Source organism: Toxotes jaculatrix, chromosome 24 (genome assembly GCF_017976425.1).
Source record: "Toxotes jaculatrix isolate fToxJac2 chromosome 24, fToxJac2.pri, whole genome shotgun sequence".
NCBI classification, from domain to species: Eukaryota; Metazoa; Chordata; class Actinopteri; family Toxotidae; genus Toxotes; species Toxotes jaculatrix.
The window spans coordinates 7,867,221-7,891,875 of record NC_054417.1 but is presented as its reverse complement, the minus strand read 5'-3'; the positions used below and the strand labels follow the sequence as shown (position 1 = coordinate 7,891,875).

General features: G+C 42.5%; 1 protein-coding gene across 1 annotated transcript in view; it reads right to left on the bottom strand.

Annotated features, from left to right (window-relative positions):
• The window catches only part of LOC121177966 (plakophilin-4-like), a 42,663-nt gene that overhangs the window by 3,657 nt on the left and 14,351 nt on the right, over nt 1–24,655 (bottom strand). Inside the window, exons 3-15 of the mRNA XM_041032419.1 lie at nt 20,310–20,422; nt 18,565–18,599; nt 17,767–17,874; nt 16,348–16,502; nt 12,866–13,340; nt 7,659–7,829; nt 6,855–7,056; nt 6,536–6,668; nt 4,631–4,844; nt 3,323–3,506; nt 1,384–1,501; nt 324–518; nt 51–224 (exon numbers count right to left, since the gene is read on the bottom strand). Of these exons, the coding sequence (XP_040888353.1) occupies nt 51–224; nt 324–518; nt 1,384–1,501; nt 3,323–3,506; nt 4,631–4,844; nt 6,536–6,668; nt 6,855–7,056; nt 7,659–7,829; nt 12,866–13,340; nt 16,348–16,502; nt 17,767–17,874; nt 18,565–18,599; nt 20,310–20,422 (2,277 nt within the window). The remainder of the gene's footprint in view (nt 1–50; nt 225–323; nt 519–1,383; nt 1,502–3,322; nt 3,507–4,630; nt 4,845–6,535; nt 6,669–6,854; nt 7,057–7,658; nt 7,830–12,865; nt 13,341–16,347; nt 16,503–17,766; nt 17,875–18,564; nt 18,600–20,309; nt 20,423–24,655) is intronic.

Genomic DNA, 24,655 nt, shown 5'->3' with positions numbered 1-24,655 from the left:
GTGACGTCCTTGGCTTGGCCTTGCTTGTGTTAAACACAGAGGAGGTCTACCTTCCAGTTTCCAGCAGAGAGGTTTTGCAGTGACCCAGCAGCACCCTCCAGCGTGGCGGGGTTGGAGCTTTCAGCCAGCAGGTTGAGGTACGGCTTCACCACCATCGGGTGCCACAGCAGCTCTGCTCCTCTCAGGGGCTGGGAGAAGCCGGGGATAGGTCCCATGTCGTCCCACTGCACCAATCAACAAGCAGAATATGTTAACAGACGTCTGTGCTTATCTGTGCAGATAAAATCAGTAGCTAACCAAATAACCACCCTCTGTGTTCGCACCTTGTCGTCAGGCCAGCCGCCCCGCTTTCTGCCGCGCCTCCTCTTGCCCCAGCAGAGGTAGTCCAGCTCCTTGGCAGGAAAGGAGAAGCCCAGCAGAGTGTCCAGCTCCTGGTTGCTGAGGAGACGAGAGGAGGGCATCTCCACCTCCAGCCGGTACGAGAGGTTCCTCAGGGTGCAGACGCTGTTCTCCACAATCTGAGGAGAAATACAAAAGTCTTAATATCTGTGCAATCAGCACACTGAAGTTTGCGCCTGAAGGTGGCACTGGAGGAAAGGAAATAAGTCACCATGATCAGTAAGGTTGAAAATTCCCAACAAATGTCTTGTAGTGCACCAAGCTGACTTTTTGCCCTGTGGGTGGCCCTATAGGAAAGCCTATGCATTTTCTAAATTGTTTATCCTCTGTGAAACCTGAAGGTGCTCTGAGAATTTTAATGCAAACACAGCAAATTTGATGCCAAACCTGCATTTTATCAATCATACATAGAACTTAAAAACACTATGTGTCGAACTTGTCTGATTAGAAAGTAGAAAATGTAGAAAGAGACTCTTCATATGCAAAATGAGTCAGTTTAGATGATGTGCAAGAGGTGACAAAGGTTTAGTCACAGGACGAACTACCAGACCATGTGATTCCACAGACAAATATAAATCACATGATCTGTAAGTGCCAATGATGGTTTGACCTGTTTCTGTAGCTAGTGAAAGTGTGTGTGAATATAACTGTGCACACAGAGATCTTTGACTTTAGGCCTGGTAATAGTTAATACCTCAATACCCTGTAATAGCAGGAACAGTAGATCCAGTAACAGATTTTTTTTTTTTTTTTTTTTAGAGAAGTAACTGCAAGAAAACCATGCACATTAACAGTATTCTGTAAATATGGCTCACACGGGGCTTTCATGACACTGTTCACATGATGGAGACTCATTACCTTTATTACAGTTCAGGGTTAAGACTGCGGTTGAGGCTGTGTTAGATTTAGATTAAGGTTAAAAGTCTCTGTGGATTAAACTGTGATTAAAACATGAGTGTGTGTACATGTGTGTTTTTGATGAACCTTGCTGTCGTAGTCTGAGGTGTTGACGCAGGCTTTGAGGACGTGGAGCAGTGAGTCAATCAGACCTTCACAGCAACGCAGCTGACTCCTCGCCTCCTCCCCTGCTGAGCTCAGGTTCCTCTCACATGTAAAAGCACACGCACATGCACGCACACGCATACACACACACAGAGCCACACATGAGCTGAGACTTGAGATGCAGTGTGTGGATTCCCCCACAGGGTGGCTTAAAACCTGCCTAGATACAGTAAAGGAGGGAGCTGATCCTCCAATAGGAACCTTCAGCTGCTGCTAATGGAGAGCTGACATGAGAAGACTGCACAACAGCACTGTGCTCCCACAATGCATTTCTATACCATCAATCTACAGCCTCAGTCTGTCTGAGGGGGGAGAAATGCCAGAGGCGTCTGTGTACAGAGATGTGGTTGAGAGTCACTTGAAGCTGCTCTATCAGAGGAAATCGCTGATCTCAGAATTGTGTATCGTCACGATCAAATGTGATTTTGTTTGAGTTGTTAAAATTAAAAGTTGTTTCTTTCTTTTTAGTTTCAGACCTACTTCAGGAAACACACCTGGACTCCTGGCTCCTGACACTAAAGAACAATGGCACCGATCCACTCACACAGGATTTAACTGGGGAGTCTCCACTCAGCAGGTTTCATTCATCTGATTTAGAGGAGCTCAGAGCCAATCAGAGCCCAAAGTCACTCAGTAGATGCTGTTTTCAAGCTGTACTTGGCAGTTTTTTTCTTTTGAAAGCAAAGCTACAACACTGCATGTGGACTACAGGTCATATAGGATTATGAGATTAGTGGGTCAATCATTTAGTCAGTGGCAAGAAAATTCATCTGCAGCTATGCTGATAATCAATTGTTTCTGCCACTTGTGATGACCCCTCCTCCCGGGCACTAGGTGTCCCCGTTGTCTTTTGAATGGAGAGTCCTCAGCTGCATCGAGCTACACCTGGGCCAGGTGTTCTCTGCTGTACACAGCCTCCCTCATTCTGCAGCTGGGCTCTCTCTGGGGAAGCTTCCCTCTCCTCTGTGGACTTCCTCCACCTCGTGCTTTGAGTCACTTTCCATACAAAAATGTCCAACATTTGCTGGGTTTACTTTCTTAGATGTGACATTTGATGCTGAGTTTTGGATTTCATATGCAACTGTAATCTTCCCACAGTTATTTACTAAACATACTGAGGCTGTGCGTTCTTATCTTGAGCTGTGGTGAACTGCGTCATATGGGATTAAAGGAGCTTCTATTTCAAATAACATGATCCAAGAACTGGGAGACTTTGAGTTTAGCTTTTGTCCTGTCAGCTGTATTTACACTAAAATGTGCACATGATAAATCAAAACCTTCATCCTGAGCTTTGACTTTTCAAACAGACACTAACACACTTTGCTGGTATTTGCCTCTTTAGGCCAGTGTGGTCAACTGCATACTGAAGACTTCACGCCTGAATGAAATCTCCATTACAGAGCCACTTATTGATGGATTATACAGCCATGATTATGTGTTGTGCTTCTACAGAATCATTAAGATGAAAAGCAGACAGAAAAACAGCAACACAGACGACCAATAAATCCAAAAGCCATCCTTGCATTTCAAAACGAGAATCAATTTAATGAGCTAACGGCACGCCTGGTAACTCAACAGGCTTAGGAGACAAAACAGTTTGTTAAATCTATTTTCATTATGAAATGAGAATGGATTTATGTGGTTTTGGGAGAAATCTGAGCGTAAAGAGTTGTGTAAATGTGCAGCAGGGTGGTGATTAACATGCATAAACATGCTCATCAAAGCTTGTTGTTTACTTTGATAAATAACTAGAATAATGGCGGCATTGATAATTGGAGAGTTCTTTTCTAAAATGATATATATTCATTTTGAGAAAAATGAAACTCTCATCAGTGAGGGGTGCGTTTGATTAATTCCTCACCTCAGACAGCCGGTGGTGTTGCGCAGCAGCAGGGAGGACTGGAACTTGACTTTGTGTTCTTCGCGGTGCGAGATGCTGCTCCACCCCGAGTGGGGGATGACGACCGTGTTGGTCAGTGTGGTCAGAGCGTCGCGGATGATGGTCATCTTCACCGCGTCGCACGAGGAGAGGTTCCACAGGACACCTACAAGTGAAGGGAACCAATAAAGACGGGTTAACAGTCAAATAACATACATACATAATAAATAAACAAGGAGATAAATAAATAAATCTTAAAACCCAATTGTTTTCTTTCTTGAACATTTATTTCATGTTCTGAGTTCTGTTATAAGGGCTCTCTGCTTTTTGGTTTATCTTTTAAAATAGTTGTGTTTGTTTATTTGCAGATATATTTCTGAATATTAAGTAGTGTGTTCTGCAGGGATGTGGTAGATCAGAGTTTTGTTTTTTTTCCAAGATGAAAAGAGAAAAAGGAAGTGGACATGCTGCAGTCATTTAAGCCCGCCAAAGAATGAAGTGCAGCTTTTCTAGTCCCAATCCTGACCTGAGCTGTAAAAATAGAAACTTTCCCACAGCTTTATAACAGAATGAGGCCTCTCTGTGTTTTTCTTGAGAATCTGAGCAGTCTAGCAGCTTCATATCTCCTGGTATTAAACAGTATGTGTGGTGTGGCTGCAGAGCTGTCAGCGGCATCCTGTTTCCAAAGCACATTATCTTAGCATCTGTCCCGAGGACTGTGCCGAGATCTGCTCTGTCAACACTGCGCGCTGAGTGTTTAAGCCGCTGCCGCTCTCACCTCCCACAGAACAGCCGAAACACAGATTAATACACTGCCAGCCAGTCAGACGGCGACACACACCGACACTCAGCCAGCAAGCTGGCCGGCTGGCCAGGAAGCCAACAAACCTCGCTAGCAGGCAAATGCCCACACACGTCGCAGCGGGATTTTAATGTGTCATGTTTTGCATTTGGAAACTGTTTCTGTTCATGTTGATGCTGCTTTCGCCTGAATTTACCCCTAACAAAAAAAAAAAAAAAAAAAAAAGATGGACCTGACCTGAAAGGGAATTACCCTACCCATGTTTTATGATCATTGATTACTACAAGCATTTTGATCCAAATGAAGAAACAAGGATGTAAACAAATGAGTTTTAAAAAACATTTAAAAATCAGCTTTGCAAATGTTTGACAGGAAATGTATTCAACTCAGTTGCAAGATTTCAAAGACACACATGATGCTTTTTGTAACACTGCATGAAAACATAACTTTGATTGTTGTAACCTTTGAATAAACCAGACCAGACGTACCAGTGACCAGCTCGCGAACTTCATTGTCGGTTGTTTTCCTGAGGAGGCGCAGCAGGGCGGGCACGCCGCCGCAGTTCCTCAGCGCCACCTTGTTGTTGTCGGTGGCCTTGCCGTACACCAGGTTCCTCAGGGCCCCGCAGGCGCTCTTCTGAACCTCTGCCACCTTGTGATCCAACAGGTCCACCAGGTGCTGGATCCCTCCCAGGTGACACACCTGCAGACGAGGGACGAAGCACAGAGAGGGACGAAACGCAACGTTTTAGGCCGGTGTTAAATTGCTCTTTAAAGCCTCCAGTCATCATCATCAGTACAGCCTGTATGAGTACAAGGTCAGCTGCAGGTTGACATGCAAAGCAAAGAGCTTTCCCTCCTCCAATTTCAGATCACAGAGAAAAAAAATTCAATCATGAGAGGGAGATGAAAAAAAGTGTATTTTCTGTGCAGTCTGAGTTTTGGATTTATGTCTTTCAAATTCAAAGGGATAAGTGTCACTGTCACAAATTATACTGTGACTCTGACGCTTTAAATTCACAGGAGGTCACCTTCAGCGTCAGAAAATCAAACTCAACACACATATGGAATAAATGTAACTGTTTTTAAACAGTGATCAATAAATTCAAGGAAATAAATAATAAGCAAATAGAATAGAGAGTTTTTTTTACAAATGTTTAAAGTTATTTTATAATGTTGCCTGTTAATTGTTTTTAATTTCACACATCAATTCAATTTAAATGTCCAACATATGTAAAAACTATTTCAAAATGATGGACGTCATGAAAAACCAAACTATTATAGCAAACTGATAAAGCTTTTATCCAGTTTGAGATGTTACTTTGCAAAAAAGTAAAAATCAATCAATTTAAATTGCAAAGAAAAGAAAAACCCTGCACTAATTTTATGTAGCAGTGATTTTCATTAATATTCCGGTGTGAAACTTGGAGTGAAACATGCAGAGCGTCACTGTGGTGTGTTCAAAACTTTCCTGCGTCACTTCGATATAAAGCCGTCTCAGGAGAGCTGCAGATGCTCCCTGTTTCTCTCTGATTCTCTCTTCAAACCGTCACTGAAAACATTTGTTTCTGGCTAAATGAGCAGGCGTGTGTCCAGGACGCTCCAAAGGCTAATTAAAAGCTCATCACCAGACAAACCAAACGGCACTAAAATGGCTCTCGTGTGAAGCTGCACCATTGTGTTGGAGTCATTTATTGCACGGGAAGCAGAGCAAAGAGAGAGCATGCAGCGTTTCAGTGTGTCGGAGCGCCGACACATTTGGCTCCAACGTTACTTAAAGTTTTGCTGGAGCAGATGGTGCTTTGGCTCAGAGTTTGGCAGCGAGGATCTCAACACGTCAAGTCAAATTTCAGACCCAGTAAACTGAGAATACACTTTTAGAGACAGTGCATGGATATGACGGGAGATATCTGAGGCAATGTAAGAGAGCAACACTTCATCAGTCGATCAATAGTCAAATGTTTTCAGGCATAAGAAAGCATCATCTCTTTTCTGCTATTGTAGAGTTTTGTGTTTGAGCAAATCTTCAAACATGAAAAACTATAATTTTTTAACATGTTTTGCTTGTTACATTATTGAAGTGAAATTCTAAATTACTGGTATTTCTGTTCAAAACAATTAATTTTACACTGCACATAAAAAAAACAACATCTACATGTCCTCTCTGGTCCTTCTGTTTTATCTTTCTGTAATTATCGACTGCACTCTGCAAAGACTGAATAAACATATTTGAAGCCACCATGGCTGTATTCATTCTCAGTGTACTGTCTCTGGTTGGGAGTGAAACCTTTAAACGTGGCAGCACCTCCTTCCACCTGAGGAGTGAGTCACGACTGTGACGTCTGTCTTGTTATTTTTACCCAGACAGCTGCCCAGCGTGTGCCGTCACCTTACCTCCACCTTGACCCTGTTGTCTCCGTAACACAGGTGCTGCAGGTAGGCGGCGGCGTTAGCCTGGACAGAAGGGAAGTGATGCTGCAGCATGTGGATGACCTCTGGCAGCTCAGGGTCGCGCCAAGCAAACTCCCTGAGGGGAGGAAAAGAGAAAACTTTCAACAGGGTTTGTTCACTTTCCACCTTAACCCTCAGCTTCCTTCCAAGACTTAAATCTGAAACCATTTCATAAGTTTTCACTGTGGTGTGAAAGAACTTTATGACCTATGACCTCAACCCTGTCCAACACCTCTGGGATGACCTGGGACCATGTGACTACCTGGGGTCCTTGTGTATGCTCTCGATGGACGGGGTGCGTGTAGCGATGCGGTCCACCAGTCCGGAGTGCCGGTGGGAGTAGACGGGCTCGCCGGAGACCCTGTAGGAGTTGGCGTACAGACCTGCAGAGCTCAGCCCATAGCTGCTTCTTTGGTATGGCAGCGTGCCGCAATGGCTTGTGGTCCGAGGGAGAGTCCCCATACCTAAGGAAACAAAAGCACCACATGATTTGCAAATATTTAATTAATGAAGTCTAAAAACAACTGCATCATGACCAGAGAAAGTTTATATCAATCTAAAAGATCAAAACAGATTCAAGGTCACACACGGGAAAGTAACACCACGTTATATAAGTGGATAAACACACAGTAGGAGTAGTTGAAAAGCAGTGAGCTCTCACAGGCCAAACCTGTTTAAATCATGACTAAACGACACTAAAATGGCTCCTTAGATCCACTATCAAACTCCTCAGAGCCTTCAGCTTGAAATCATTCTACAAAGGCTTCAATTAAGAAGCAGCAGAGTACATGAAAGGTTTCAGCCTAATTAAGTTCTGACCTCAGGGAGTGATAATAACAACAGTTCCTGTGCCTGTAAACCGCGATTTCCGCCACAGATTTTAGAGAAATAATCTTCTAAGCAGATGTGAAACTGGGCGCGGCTTCTCAACCTGGGGACCGCGGCTCCTGAGGGGGTCGCTGCTGTGAAAAATTGGGTTGTTTGAGTAATTCTCTGTGATGATAAACCAGCTAAAAAAAGTTTCAAGGAGTAATAGTCACATGTTGTGTTTGTGTTTGCGCAGTACCTGTGCTTGCCCTGTAAAGAGAGCCCTGGGGGTCGTGGGTGGGGCTGTGGTACAGCGGGCTGTGGAAGGAGCGTTCATCGAACACGGGCGTCATGTGGCAGTCTGGAGACAACGCCGCCCTCAGCTCTGGATCTATCTGCCCCGCATGACCGGCATATGAGCTGTGGAGCCCTGCAGATACAAGAGAGCACACAAATATTTACAGTGCACTTTTCAAACATAAAAATGAAAGGAAATACTGAAGTGTTGCTATAAATTACTAATACAGAAAATGGAGTAGTTTGTACAGTTACTCTTTAAAAGACCTGGCCTGTTACACTGTGCAATCTGATGCAACCACCTTTTTCCAAAACACTGCACACATGAAATTATGCAATGTTCTTGCAGTCATGATGGGACGCCTGCTTCTTGTGTCAGGCTCTTGATTGGAACAGCAAACGGCAACCATGTTTGTGCAGGCCGACTGGTGACTGCGAGCCTTATCAGCAGAATGACCCAATAACAATTCACTGTGAAAGAAAGCTGAGTAACATCAGTAACTACCGAGCAAAGCCTCTCTCTGCTCGTCACGGTTATACATAAATCATGTGTACATCTCATTATTTGGCCCACGTGCTTGTCATGGGTAGGTGAGGCCATGCAAATCCAGACCGTGCCAAACACTGACTTTCATAACGCCAACTCATCCCAACTGTTGTTGTGCTTATAAAATGCATGAAGACTCCGGTCACTCTGAACCTGCTGCAGGCGCCGTCATCAGCAAGTCAAACAAGCAGAGCAGAGGGTTTTTCCATCCTCCAATCTCAGAGCAGATCAGTTCAAAGAGCGCTCCAATTATAAAGGGGCTTTAGGGCACGGTGGGGGGGCAGCCTCGGCGGATCAGTCTAACAGCTGAAACACACAATCTGCACTTAGAGCTGGTGATGATGGAGCTATTTGCTTCTGCAGTTCTCTTTTCTTGATTTACATAATTTTTTTTTTGTCAACAAGACTGAAACTCCAGCCTCTTACCACCAAGAACACTACTCTGGAGGAAAATAAAAAAAATGTGCACTTGTTGTGACACAGTCTTGTTGAATCTGGACCTAAGTGTCTTTCTCAAGGGCTCCTCTGCGGCGAAGGACAACAACACTTAAGCCACAAAATGCCTGAAATGTGCCAGACTGAAAGAGACTCATGATTCTAGTGGGTTTGAATCAAACTCATTCATGACAGTGGTAGTTTAAACTGGATGTTATTTAATTGTTAATTATATATAGTCGTCCACACAGAGACACGTGTACACCATCTCGTGATGAAATTTAGAGGCCATTAGGCCCCTCGCATACTCAAGGACGTGGAAAGAACAACACTAGCCTTTGACTTCTCTGTCTGCTTGTCAACTCCAGAAGCACCCCTTGGTTTTCTACTCTCTTCTATTGCTTCTGCTCTGTTTCAACTTGAAATTCAACCCCAGTTCGAAGCCTCGTCCACGCTGGTGACAATTTTTAAATCGATTTCACAAAAAAAAAAAAAAAAAGCTCATCTCACAGCTTATGTTTGTGTTTTGGCTGCTTACCAGGTTTCACTACCTAAGCAATGAATGCAGCTGATCAGTAATAGCCTAATCTTGTATATACATCTATTGCTTATCTGCCTCATGTAATCTGGGATTATATTGGATCTGCAGGATAACTGGGAATAAGCACTTAGGCGACGTATTAGGCCACTTAACAGCGCTGCAGGATGAAAATCACTGAGCTAGAGAAGAGGAGGCATTTTATTTAGTTCAATGACTCGGCCTCCCACACACACACACACACACACACCCAATCCTTCCACCATCCTCTTTTCACACATGCACAACACAAAAGGTGCATAAATGCATATGCACATCACAAACGCTCTCAATGCACACACACACACACACACACGCTGTTTGCAGAGAAACACACGTGGACATGTGTCACATGAAAATGGACTAAATCAAAACAGGCACACAGTGATCGCAGCATAATAAAGCCTTCCAGTGGCGTCAGCTGATAATCACATGCTGATGCTCCATGGGGGCTTTGTGATAGAAACACCCCTATATGGGTCAGTGGGAGCGGCTTAGTAAAGTGACAGAGGGCAGGACAGAGGAATAAATCTGCGTCGCTGCAGCATCAGCAGCACTTCTACAACAATAAACCCTCCACCAGCTACACAGCAGCGTGCAGGGAGAAAGTTGATGACCAGTCAATAAGAGAGGACGGAGAGGAGAGGAAGAGGTCATAATTTGACATCAACAAGACCCTGATGGCAGTGTTTAACACATCCGGGTCAAAGCTACAGGGTTTAAATTTCTTTTCTTTTTTTTAATTTTCTCCTACGAGTCCTCAAAAGCATCTGTAAGCCAGGCACACTGCACAGGCTGGCAGCAGCACAGAAATAATCCCTTCTCAAGTTTCTCAGCCAGCCTCAGCCGCCTTAACCAATCAGCAAAGCACAAAGTCAAAGGTTTCATCTCCAGGGATGTCAGTCATCTCGTCACCATCACTATTCTTATAAAATCATTATTATGCACCTCAAGTTTAGCTCTGCTGCTATCATGCTAGTATCACTTATGGATCTTTACTTTGTTTTTTGTTTTTTTAACCATAAAAAAAATCTGAGTGTTCAAACAACCAGTGAGTAAATGTTGAAAACTGACTAATTTCAGTGCAGTGAATACACAGTTGTATGGAGCCATGTCTCCAAGGAACAGTCCACCAAACTTCATTCAAAAATTTGGTACAAAAACATTTAAAGAAATTACAGACATACAACATAAATAAGCATTCTTGCCGGTGTGTCAGTTCCTGTTTTACAGTCACTTTGGGTCATAATTAATAAACAATTAAATAATCAAAACATCAGTAATGAACCTAAACTTATTTACAGCCCTAAAGGTTAGAGTTGTAATCTCTCCCTACATGCATTGGCTGGAACAGGGCACAGTAAAGCATTAATGCTGCAGCCCTGCTGCTTCTCAGTCTCACCAGCTCGTTAGCTGAATTGAATTCACCTGGAGGTGACTCAGGCGTCAGTCAGGTCCTCGTTACATTGCATGAAAGAAAATGAGGCAAGCTGCAGTAATTCAGGACCAGGGCTCTGCCCCAGCTGCATACTGTACCAAGCTGCTCCAGCCAAGTGCTGGGTATGGTACACATTCACACTGAGGGCAAAAACAAAGAAAGAAAGAGACATGAATAAAGCAGCTTGAGTGATAAATCATTGTGAAAGCAGTTAACAGCAACTAAATTATTTAAAACACATTACTCAGTTTATTACTCAGTGATAATCTGAAGTAACAACTGCTATATACTCAGCATTTATAAGCAGAATACAAACACTCTATTTTAAGTATTTATTGATGTGGCTGGATGGTGTTTATATATATAGTTTATCAGTTTCTTATACCTACATTTAAATGTATTATTATGGAGTCACGATTCAGTAGCATGAACTATCTCTAAAGGAAACTGCTCTGTGTAAATGGTCTGTAAACTCCCCTCCTCGCCCCACTGCTGCTTCCTATTGTTTCCTATCGACTGCATCATACTAAGACCAATAGATACTAACATGGTTCATTCCCTCAGCCATCAATTTGCTAAACTGCTTTTAGAGAGAGAAATTCTAATGGAAGCACTTCTCAGCTGTGATCCACTGCATTGTGCTCTTTCATTCTGTAGATGTGAAATTTTTTTTATGTTTCACTCGCTGCTTTTTTCATTCTAACTGAAGGTTTTGGGTCAACTGTTCATGTGCAGAAAGAACGCAGCCTGAAACGAATCAAGTTAAATCGTTTACAGTTTTTCTTCTGATCAGTTGAGACGAAAAGGTTTAAACTGCCCCCCTGCAACCGACTGAAATTCCAATCAGTTTGGAGCCTGTTTTTTTCTGTTTGGGCTTTTAAACCAATTCTAATCTGAATATTAAGCTCCATGTAAACATACCTACTTACTGTGATCTTCTTCTGGCTTATTTTCCTTTACACTGCTGCACATCAACCACAGCCACCAACAAGATTAAAATTAAGTCTGAGTTCAAAACATCTACCTGGGTACAAATGAAATCCTGCCCCCGTCAAAGATTATTTTTCATACTGTCGTGCATCAAATAAAATTCTACCAAACCCAGCAGCATTATCTGCCAGTGCAGTAAGATAATTCCACTAAAAAGTCCATGAAATGAGCTCCCTAAGCCTGGATTCGAGATATAATCACCTGCCGAGCTTGCAGTTTGCCTGAAAGTTATTTTGTTCAACATGCAGCTTTATTTAATGATTCTCACTGCTTCACAAAGATACGGGAAACTCTGCGGAGTTCCTGCTCAGTAAAAATGTTGTGTGCTACAATATTAAATCAGCACCGCTCAGTCAACTTTCCACGGACAAAAGGGAAGGGTTATTAAATCAACAGAGGAAATGGTGTTGGGGCTGTGGAGCGTGGCTTTGTTTATTTAGAAGAAGGTTTGCTGAAAACATTTAACACACACACATATACATGCACACACACACACACCTCCTCGGTAACACATATTCAGATCATCTTTTACCGCAAATTCCTAAAAGAGAAATGAATGTGAGATTTTGACCTGGTTGGATTTTGACCCCTTCAAACTGACATTTCTCACCTTTAACACTTTTACTGATTCAAGAGCTGGAGCACTGGAAGACTGCACCTTTCACTCAGTATGAATTCATGAGCCTTCCATGCCTGTGTGTAATATAATATCAAGCCATCATTACCAGGATGCTTAAATGTGAAAATCCCAGAGGTTCACTTCTCACACAATTCACACCAAAGGTAAACTGTTCATTTTATCGTCTTCCACAGCTCTAATTGAAGAATGTATTCATTAATGCACATTTATTCTCACGTGGATGTTAGAGCCTAACGCAGCTCTAACAGTTTCATTATGCAGTTGAATTTAATGTGTCATATGACTTACTGCAAACCACTTTCCCTTCAGGGGACAGTAACTGAATTATAATGAAGACGACTTTATAATTTCAGTCTTTATATTTCTGATTGGGTTCAATGAGGATTCTGTATAAACCTAACCTAATAACAAAGCATTACAGTATTAAACGAGCTCAAACTGTTGGATACACTGAATTTGTGCAATTAAAAGAAATGTAATATAACCTGACCTTTTCATGGTAAACAGCAGAGAGGTGATGTTTAATTGGACGTCAGACTCACCTATGAGGCTGTCGGGGCGGGGCAGTGCGCTCCTCTGGTACAGGCCGTATGGATCAGCTCCGTACGCCAGCGGCTGGCTCTGTCTGGGCAGCGTGGAGCCGTAGTGCTGCGGCACCGCCGTCATCCCCGAACGCAGCGGTGACCCCGACAAACATCTCCCCTCCACCAGAGAGAGCGTGGACCCCAGCCGCCCACCACCTCCTCCTAACCCTCCTCCACCACCCCCACTGCCACCACCCAGGACCTGCGTCCCGCTGGTCGGGGACGTAGGTGATGGGCAGGAGGGTGGCATGGTGGTGCCAGGGAACACAGCAGCCAGAGGTTTGGGCTCAGAGAGGATGGGTGAGTCGTAGGTGCTGCCTTGGGATGTTCGCAGGGAGATGCGGGAGGGTGAGACGGTGCCGGCGGTGCCACAGCCAGGAGACTGGCTCCTGGAGGGGAGGGAGGCCATCCTCCGCAACACCCTGCTGGACGCCTGAGAAGAAGATGGGAGAAAAATTAGAGCGTCCAGATACTATAAATGTACCTATTGTGTGATAATGAGGCATCTGTTGTTTTTAAAGCTTCATAAAATGCATTCATTGTGCAATCATTATGTTCATGCAAATACCATTAAATCATAATTATGTACACAATTAAACATGTGTTTCATATCCAACAAAATGCTCTTATGATTATTGTGATGGTCCTTCTTCTTGGGAGCTTTATCAGTGGCGTGGGACACACCTGGGCCAGAGCAGCAGCCAGTCTTGGGGGGAAGATCTCACCAAGCAAAACTCTGTGGTTTTGTTTCCTTTTCTTTGTTTTTCCAGGACATTTTCACATTTTTGTTGCAGGCTGTGACAAATGGGGCTTGTCTGGGACGACAAGACAGAGTGCATCTGGAAACTCCACTCAAATTCTGAAAACTCCATCCTTAAACAAGTTAGCCTTCAAAATTGCTTTTATATTCTCCTTCATACACCTCATCACCAACGTCCATTTCAAAATGCACTGCAATTTTCCACAGCTGCTCTCAACTACAGCACTCCAAAAACTCTTTCAAAAAAAATCCTCCAGCCACAAGGAGAACAAAACACACTATTACCAGGGAGAAAGCTCCAATAAACAAAATGAGACGTGCAATGGACAACCTGTACTAACCTCTGCAACAAAATCAGCACAGTATCTGCTTTCTGGCAGGGAAACAGATACTCCTCAACCCACAAAAACCTACAGTGTCAAAACACAAAACCCACAATATCGACAACCTATACGTACTAAAAACAGAATATACCTGTCCACAAGTGTCTCCCTCTCCCTGTCTTTCCTTTCTACGACTCCACTACAAACTATAGACACGTGGCACCGACATACCAGAGACAAGTTCCACTGATTACTCACCTCCCAAATCACCAACTCCACCTACAGAAGCCACGAGAAAACACTGGAAACAAATCAGCCACTCCAAGTTACCAGGAGCACTACAAAGACCAAAAAACAAAACAAAAAAAAAATGGACGAGGCCCCATTTGTTACAGCCCAGCTCTCAGGCTGCAACAGAAATGGAGGAAGCACTGATAAAAACAATAAAAACAAAGTAATTAATTAATAACTAAATTAACAAAAACAAACAAAGTTAAAGAGTCTGTAAAGTCAGTAGTGTAGAGAGTGATTGTGTGAAAATGTGCTGATTGCATGATGTGATGTGAGGAGCTCTACCCCTAAGACTGACTGCTGCTTCGATGCATGGGGCACACTGGGCCCAGGTGTGTTCCATGACGATGATTAAGCTCCCAATTTTGTCTGTGGCCCTGGAGACAGAAAGCACAGCAACAACAGAGAGAACCAAGCAAAATGACCATCACACCATGAAGTGAAAATAAAAGAAAAATCAATGATAAATGGCAGTTTGGAATATATACACAATTGGAACACAACTGTAAAACAATTCAAAGAAAATATATACCTCTACCTTAAGAGGTGTATTAAAGGTTCGAAATATAAATGCTTCATAATTCTCTGCACATCTGTTTATCAGTATTTTCTGTTATTATTAGAACAGTTATCGTTATCTATAAAACTAATCAATATATTATTCAGCATTCTTATACTTCCTCTGTGACATGAGATAATTATAATATCAAAGAACTTTGTGCTTCAACTTTACAAAATAAATTTAAAATATCTGAAAGGTCCTTCAACAACATTATTAAATGACATTTAATGACATTTTACTCATTTTTAATTTGCATTCACATGATTCCTGGCATCGGTGTGCACTCCAGGCCCAAAACAACAAAAATGTCAAGTGTAATATCCATAACACTGTTGACAATTAATCACCTCAACACTTCTGTTTTCTGAATAAATACCTGAAAAATGAACATTACAGTCCACACACTGCATTCGCAAATATACTTGCCAATTACCAGTAGCCTGACACTCTGAGGCAGGATGCTTTATCACGTCTGATGATGGGCATCGTTATCTCTTTCATTTGTCTAAGTAACTGAATGTGCGTGCCTTTGAATAAACGTCTAAATTCATTATGCTGTAGGCCGAGCTCTGCAAGTAGTAAATATATTACATTTCAGGGAAGATTTGACAGAATATTTCATATTTATGGGGACAAACATTTACTTTTTCCTCCTTATTACCAAATGTAAAATGTCCCTCAATTACAGACTCAGCCAACTGGATGCCAATCTGTGCCGCCTTAATCCATTGAAGCCTCGAACGCCTCGTAGGAAAATGAAGAGCCAAGACATGTAAGCCCATCCAGCGAGGCTGCTGGGTTTGGAATAAATCAAGAGAAAATTCAAATGGGCTTACCATTATCGGTCATGCCTGCTTCCACTGTCATGCGAAGAGCGTATAATTATTAGCCACAAAGAAAGGAGCTGATAGTGTCTGAGACTGAACAATTTCAAGGTAAGACTCGATTTGATTGGAAGGGTTTAGATGATGTTCTTCATCATTCGCAGCGGCAATTATAGAGCCTCTACTAGCTGTCATCACTCCAGGGATGAAGATGATTATTGTTCACAGCAAAAAAAAAAAAAAAAAAAACACCCAAATATTTCAGGTGACATCAGGTAAAATGCCATTTCTCATTTGAGAAAACAGTCTCACCTCAAGGTCCAAAGAAGCAGATGTTCTAGAGCTTTTGATCATGTTATGTGATCTTCATCAGTAGCTGGAGTTTTCTCTGTCTTCAAACTGTAGATTCCTCCCCTGAGCATTTTAAGGACTAATGTATGATTGGACAATCTCTGTTTGGGAAAGGTGACACCTCCATCTGGCGATGAGGATCATGCGATATGATCAAAAGCTCGAGAACAGCTGCTAAATGGACAATGAGCTTCAAATTTCAAATTGATCTTCACAAGAACATTTTTATATGTAAACTTTCCGACTTGTGGAAATACATAAGTGTCTGTGCACTCAGATAAAGAAAATCAAAATGACTCATGGTGTAACCCACTGGAGATCAGGCCTACCTGCCCAGAGGCTTGACCCTCAGCTCTCGGGCTTCTTGATATGGAGGCCCGGGGCTCGGAGCGCACCACATTCTGGTTGCTGTAGTAGCTAACACTGCTGTCCTGGTAGCCGCTATCTGAATATGAGGTCATCTGGGCCGAGTGACCCCCTGAGCCTGGGAGGAAAGGCAGATAAGAGGGTGAGGAAACACTGCACACTCATTAATACCACCCAGTGCTTCTTCTGAAATGTTAAAGCAGTTTGAGGTGTGATCAAACTGATCTGTGCAACCACCATGGCATCAGTCGCTGTGGCTTAGTGATTTGCATATTATCTCACTTGGCTTTCAACTTGTTAAAAGGCATTATGCATATAAATACATACACATGGGTATCTGCATTAAGCCTTTATGCTGCTCCTGGAACAATCTGCATATAGTGTGCAGCTTCAGTAATGCTGGCCTACTTTCCCCTATAGGCTAAGGAGGAGGAAGCATGTGTGGGATATTTTTATACGCTATCAGACAACTCCAACTGTAAGGAATACAAATAAGACCAAAGGCAAATTTGTTTTTAACATTTCAAACAGCTACTTGGAAATTATTTGTTTACTAATGATGTTGAAATTTATTGTACAAAGAGGAAGGTTGATTGGATTTTGCACAAAAAACAAAAACACTATCTGAACACTATTTTGCATCTTTCTCTGTAATACGGTCCAAGAAATGCCCAAAAGATAAAAACAGAAAATCTCCTGCACAGATAAAAATTCAGAGCTGCACCAGCTGCATCCTCGCTCCGCTCTATCAGCCTCCCATCTTTTGTGGTTTAACACAAGCTTGGAGGAAGCTTGATGGACCGAAATGTTACCCGCTCCAGTGAAGATGCCTAATGTCCAGCAGCGACAGGCTGTGGTTGTACTGCAGAGCTCGCAGGTGTGAATATATGGGAAGCTTTTCCAACAAGAGGAATAAGAATGAAGAATTAGATTCAGACAGCAGAGTGGAGACAGACTTTATATTATGGGTGATTGAAACTGATCTGAAGAGGTGGCCAGACGAGGTTCTTTTCAAAATGCCACTATGTTTTATATACTGCATAATTTATGAAATAAATCAGCCTGGAAAAACGTGCACATCAGCTTCCTACTGTAGTGTTAATTACAAGTGGAACCTGAGGGATTTGTGATGGAGGTTCAGACATATGTAAGATTTGAGGCCAAGTATTCAGGGTCATATTTGACAACAAGTCATATTTGACTTGTTTGAAAATCCTACGATTCACAATTCACGTCTGACTCGAGTCGTGTGTCCGCACCTCCCGTTTACATCTCTGCTAAAAATCACAAAATTATCTTATTCTTTTTCTGCACTTTGTGCTTCTGAAATCATAAACCTGAGTCATTTTGTTCAGACCATGTGGTGTGTACATTTAACAGACCCTCACTGTCATGCAGGGAGGCGCGGTCCGGTTCAGGCAGGTAGAGTCCCTCCTCTGCATCCAGGTGGCGACCAGACGCCTCCATGGCCCCGGCCTGTGACTCTCCGCCTGTTGAAGCATCTCTCACATAGTTAAAACATACAGCAAGTCCTGGAGAGACTGTTAGTCAAACATTTGTGTGTAGATGTAGATACTGACAGGGGGGGAAAAGTGGTAACACAAAATATAAAAACAAAGAGTGGCGAAGTCATCACCTCTGCAGGCAGGATCCTCTTAATCTAAGAAATGAAATGTATTGATTCTTTGATGCCCAAAATAAAAATGCAGCAATTTATAACAGTGCTTTCGTTAAATTGGAGAGCCGACAGTGAAGAATGGGTCAGGAAACAGAGGAGAGGGATCTGTGACAGAATAGTAAATTCATAGCCTGTATGTACAGGCAGAAACATTGTTTTGTTTTGCTTGACCGGTCGGTGCTGCATTCTGGCAATTTTCAACCCTTTGGAGGTTAAAATGGATTTCTACATCGGGAAAAAAGATTTCTTTTGTGCCTAAATGGTTATGGATTTTATCTTATTTCATGCTGTAGTGTTTACCATTTGAAAAAACGATTACTGGCATGAAAATAAAACTCTACAGAGCTTTACTGGAGACCTTTTGTTTCCAGTGCGAGATGGCAACACTTTACACTGTCAGATGTGGTTTTGAAACTCAAAGCAGCAATCCTTCAGCTACGTTATCTTTTCAAAAATAGTTTTTCATAATAAAACACGAAAGGTTGAAAGTGAGAAATCATACCTGGAGATCTCCATGCAAACGACTTCTCAGATGAGCTTCGGCAGAGCAGAAGGAAGAGGAGGAAATGGAGGAGAGGCGAGAGCGAGAGAGACGTAAATCAAATCAGAGTCACAGTCGAATATTATATATTCAATCAGACCAGGGAGGAAACCAGACAGTGTTTTTACTGTAGAAGAAAATGATATATAGATACATCTCAGGAATCTTTTGCCTGAAAAAACATTCATTCACTTTCAATTTACAAGCAACTTGAAGAGAATGAAGCGTCCGTCATTATTGTGTGAAAGTCAATTCACTTATGAAACTGATAAAAAAAATGAAAGTCCATTGATCCCAGCTGGAGACGGACATGTTATGTAACCTAAAGCACGGCCTTGTTACTGTGTTATCTGGGCTAAGAAAACACCTGCAGCTGGAAACAAACCAGTCCTACTGAAAATCTTTTTACCTGGACAGAAAAATGATCTATTATCTGCAAGACTATGACCAAAATCAAAGCTGATTAGATATTGTGATATTGATTATTAAACATATCTACTGATCTGAGGAATAAATGTAGCTGTATAGATGCGAAGTCCCTCTTTATGCACACAGGGTTAGGCTCAGTTCCAAATTCAGTGTTTTTGCGGATCTGAAGGTTTCTGTTTGTGTTCAGAGTGATGTATGCTGCTTGTGACAGCACAATATGACTGTCAACTAGCTGAACAACATTGCTCATGAATACAAACATTACCATTATGTGGTTTGACAGAGGAGTCTGCAGCCATGCATGATTTACAGCCAACTGTAAATCCAAGTAACAACAACAATCAGCTGAACTGGTCACACAAGCTTCCATTTGGACAGCAGGGAAAGTAACTGAGGCCATAAATCATCAAAAACAACAACAACACAGTATCAACAACATCATTTCAAGAAAAACTCTTTTTTTTTCAATCAGAATTTAATCTGAGCTCCTTCTGATTTTTCTGAAAATTACCCACATTTAAACCACAGGACATCACGTGTGTTGAGAAATGCTGTGTCACTCCTGCTGCTGCATAAAAAATAAAAACAAAAAAAAAAGTTCCTGGAGGGGCAAATTTAAGTGCTGATTATTTTTCAGCGGATCGGCTAATCAATTAATCAACTAATTGTTGGAGCCCTGCTCCAACAATTGTTTTACATTACAAGAGAAAAGGCTTTCAGGATGAGAACGAGCAGAATCTGGATAACGAGTTTGGCCGGAGATTGTGTAGTGCAAACTTCTCCAAATCCAATAAGAAGCTGGACACAAACGTTGGGCTAAACAGTATCATCCAGGACCGGCTGGAGGGGAAATCCTGCACAGTGCAATCGCTGTCGAGAAAAAGGTTTTGGTTTTTTTTCCTAAACACGTCCTGTAACCCTAACCCTACAAATTAATGTGGTATGAAATGCTCCCCAGCATTTGTCAGTGATGCTCAGTTAGGTTCCTGCTTTAGGTGCTTTGCTAGAGCACAAACACACTGTTTGATTTGCTCCTTGCAGTTTGCTCTCCTACTTCTGGTTTTGGAAAGGCTGGAAATTTTGGTGCCAAGTGTCAAGTCTGACTACAGCCCCATGAAAACACTCCCAGGACATGATGTGGTTTTTATTGCAACAATAAATCTGATACCAAAAGAATCTCTTGGTGTATCAGTAATCTAAAGCCCATTGTTTGTGATTTAATCCAAGAAACATGTAACCACGTACACCAGAATGGGGCATCATGCCATCAAATCTACCTGCTACTGTTCTCTGCTGGCGACTCCGCTCCCAGCATGCACCTCTCCAGCTGGCTCGCCACGATCTGCCGCTCCTCCTCCAGCTCCCGCGTCAGCCGCTCAAACTGGAGCTCCTACGGCAAGACATTTACAGCAGTGATTATAACCCGACATCCTCCATGACACAGCAATTTAAGCCTCCTTTCTAACACCTATTTGATGCCAGTTAGAATTAAATGTAAAACCCATTTTGTATTCAGTCTGCATGACTTGACTGATTTCTCACCGGCTGTGAGCTCGCTGAGGGACTGCAGCTTTTTTTTAAACCTGTTAAAGTGGATTTGAGATTTAAAACACTAAAACTGTGTCCACAACCATTTAATATACTTCAGCTTTCAATGATGTAACGATACACATTTTAAGAATTTAAGGACAAAGCACTGACGATTGACACAACATAGATTTCAAGGCCACAGTATATTTAGTATAGGGGTATATAAGCAGCTCTGACCTCCTCCTCGTTTTGCTATTTCAACCATCAAGTTTATCAGTTTATCAGTTTTCAACCATCGGATTTTCCTACTTCTATAATTAAAGTTACACAAAAGAACTGAACGTGTCCTCTTTAGCTCTTAATCTCCATCATTTTGCCCACCAGGAAGACAATTTTTAGCTTTACATTCATGTTTGTGTCTGTTGTGTGTATTTAGAAGAAGACTGAAGGGAAACAATCCAGCATGCTTCTTACTGATAAACACAAACAGCAGCTTTGGGTCCATATGGGGATGACAGCACATGCTGAAAGTTTCAAAGTCAAACTTGAACTTTTGAGGGACTATGGATGGCAGTTTAAATCAAATACGAGACACACACACACAATTTAAGACAGTACATAACAGATTTAAGACCGTGCATAACAATATTCAAAACCCATTACAGCCTCAAGTAAAGATAATATGATTCCACACACTTAAAGAGGTTCAGGCCTGCCTGTTTCTCTGGCCCTGGTCTCTCTTCTCAGTCTGTACCACCTGAACGAACACACGTACTGTACATTCACTCAATCAGATGCTGTTTTAAATCAGTCACTGGTAAATGGGCCAAATGTTCTCCCAATTTTCTCCTGCAAACCCAACTCTTTCATGATTATGATGCATTAAAAAGACAATTTGAACTAGTTTTACTTGTTTGTACATTTCCAAAATATGATCAGGCACAGAAACAATGTGATATCAGTATCAAAATATGCATGAGATTTAGCCATCAGAGCGTACATACAGCAATTTTGAAAACCCAAACACTACAACAGTAAAATATGCCTGTTATTAAAGCCCACAGAGCTGGCAGGGGTCTAATGCCTTGCTCAAGGGTGTGAAAGCAGAGCAGATGTTTGCCGACTGTGGGCTGAATGGATGGTAGTTGTGGCATTCCCTCATTTGTATTCCGTTACATAACACTGAGGCTTCCCAGCTGCTTCATAAATCTTCGAGGGACTACAGCTGGTGTCATCATGGAGGTCCACTGGAGAATTAGCTGTCTGAAAATAACATCTAAATATAAAACAACCCGGCTGGAAAACACTCGGCTTCCCAGGAAACCTTGTTGTGAAATAGTTCAGGAAATAAAGTTAATAAAGTTAAAGTGAAAGGTCTGATAAGGTTGATGTGTTCACTAGACTCAGTTGGTTCGTTCTTTAAAGAGTTTGACTTTTAGATCAGTATGAAGAGCTCATAAAAACAACCTGAGGGCATTTTCATAGTCAGAAAACTCAGCCAGGCTGAGAAAGAGCCAAACCATAACCCAAACCTGTACAGATAGTTCAAGCACACGTTTTGTTTTAAACAAACTCCAGAACATTCACCGCGTTCCGGACAGATGTCACCGCGTTCCGTGTTCCGTTCACCAAGCCCCTGAGTACAAACTCACTCAAACACACGGCTGTTGCATCAGCATTCAAGAGTTAACGTTGAATTTTTGCGCTTGAAACTTCTCTAGCATCATTATGGACCAGGACTCTGAGAGAGAGATTAAGACTCGCCGTGCTCGGGCCCTCAGGAGAAATCCTGGTAAGAGGCAGACCCAGACAAAAACCTGCACTCACTCATGTTAATGATCTTGTCAGGTAAAGCGGGCACGATTTCAGTCTGTGCCTTGAGACAGACCTCTGATTCCTGCTGTTGAGCCCTTTTTCTCACCCTGATAATGCGTCTGTGATCTGAGGTCTGCACTTTGAGATGATGAAAAAAGACAATTTCATACAGCTAGTGACAACGGTTCGTGACAAATCGATGCACTGTGTTTTTCTAATTTGTAGATCGCAGTAGCAGCGAGGCACAACAGAGTGCCTCGCCTGCAGAGATTGTCAGGACTCGCAGAAATAATCGAAAGGCCAGTCCTGAAAAGAAAACCCAACGACGAAGGAGAAGGGTCTCTGAGGTGGCCGGACCCTCTAACAGCTCAGAGGAGGATGGCAGGGACAGAGGTGGGAAGAGAAAAGTCAGAGAGGACGAAAAGAGACCATTGAAGAAGACACTAAAGAAAAAGTCTGACAAGGAGTCAGTGTCCTGCTCGATGGACACTGGCAGAGGTAGGCTGATGATGTGAAATTACAGTTATCATCAGTTTACACGAGGGTTAGATTAAGTTCATTCATTATTACAGAGAGCACAGAAACTGGGGTACTGGTCTGAGTCTGAGGAGACGTGGTTCGTGGGATCTAGGTTTAGATTTTATTGTCTAGTTTTGTGAAATCTGTCTCTGAGATGTTTTTGTGTTCACCCCCAACACAATGGACATGAATAGAGTTCAATTTTTGGTGCTCACAACACTGACAAATGACATTTAAAAAATTCAAGAGCAACATCTATTTCCCAAACCAGTCTCCTGGTTTATATGGACAATCCATCAGACACGCTACAGGCCACTTTCTTTGGATTTTTTTCTTTCCTCTCAAGAGCCTCTCACTCACTTTCTTGCTAAAATTTATCCTTAGAGACGGCAGATCAGAAAAGACACTGAATGACAGCCTGTTTTTTAAATTTACACTGGATAACTTATTGTCCACATTTGTGCCTTTGACTGTCAACAAGCTGAGGCTCCTCTGATTTATTTATTTTTTTCTCATCTGTAGAGAGCAGCGGCGGCAGCCCTTTTGAAGGCTCCAGCACCTCTGTGGAGGATGTGAGAAACAGGAGTGGGAAGAAGAAGAAGAAGAAGGCCGCTGGTGATGCAGAACAAATAAGGAAGAGGAGGAGACTGGAACTGGAGGACACAAAGAAGGAAGTGTCATTAGATGAACAAAGAGGTCAGTAGGACGTGATTAATAGAGCTAAGGTCTAGGGTAATTGATGCTCATAACTGTAGTAAAACAACACACGTGTGTGTCTGTGCAGCTGAATTTGAGGCCAAATACAAAGAAGAGAATCCTCTCGGCCAAGGAGGCTGTGCATCTGTGTTTGCCGGCTACCGCAAAGCAGACAATTTACCAGTAAGATTTACACACACACACACACAATATGGTCAGAACGTGTTCCGAATCAAACTTGTGTATGTGTCTTGTAGGTAGCCATCAAACACGTACCAGTGGACAAAATCTTCTGCAAACACGTGGTGAGTGACCAACACTGACTCCGGCTGAAGCCTGTTTATATCACCACACTCACGTACTGAATGTGTTATGGATGATTATGGGTTTCTATGGAGCTTCCCTCCCTCATCCTCCACTTTGTTGTGACGATTCAGGACCAGAACGGGAGAAAGCTCTCTGTGGAGGTGGCCATTATGTTGAAACTGGCAGCCAGAACAACTGGATCAGTGGGGACGTCAGCACCTGTGTCCCTACTGGACTGGTATGACCTCGACCAGGAGCTGATCCTGGTGCTGGAGAGACCAGTCCCAGCTGAGGACCTCCTCAAGCACAAAGAGGTCAATGGAGGCTCCCTGCAGGAGGAGGAGGCTAAGGTAAGCTGCTTGGGGATCCTCGTCAATGTGCGTGTGTGTGTTCAAACTATAGTTACTAGTTACTTTGGGTTTTGATTTATAATCCACTTATGAGTTGTACAGATAAAATTCAAAAAATTATCTTTCAGGACCTTGAAGGCTCCAGAATTTAACACTGTTGAGCAAAATTCAAATTAAAACTCATTCAAAATGAGCACTTATACTTTAGATAATCCAGTATACAAAGAGAAATGAATGCAGGACTCAACATTCTGGTTTCTAAAACACAGTGGAATAACAAGGCAGAACCTAGAACCACAGCCTTACAGTTAGCCCAGAGTCCCTCATCACTCTCGTTCTGTCTCTGTCCCAGACCATCCTGAAACAGCTAGTTGATGCAGCCATAGAGCTGCAAAACAAGCATATCT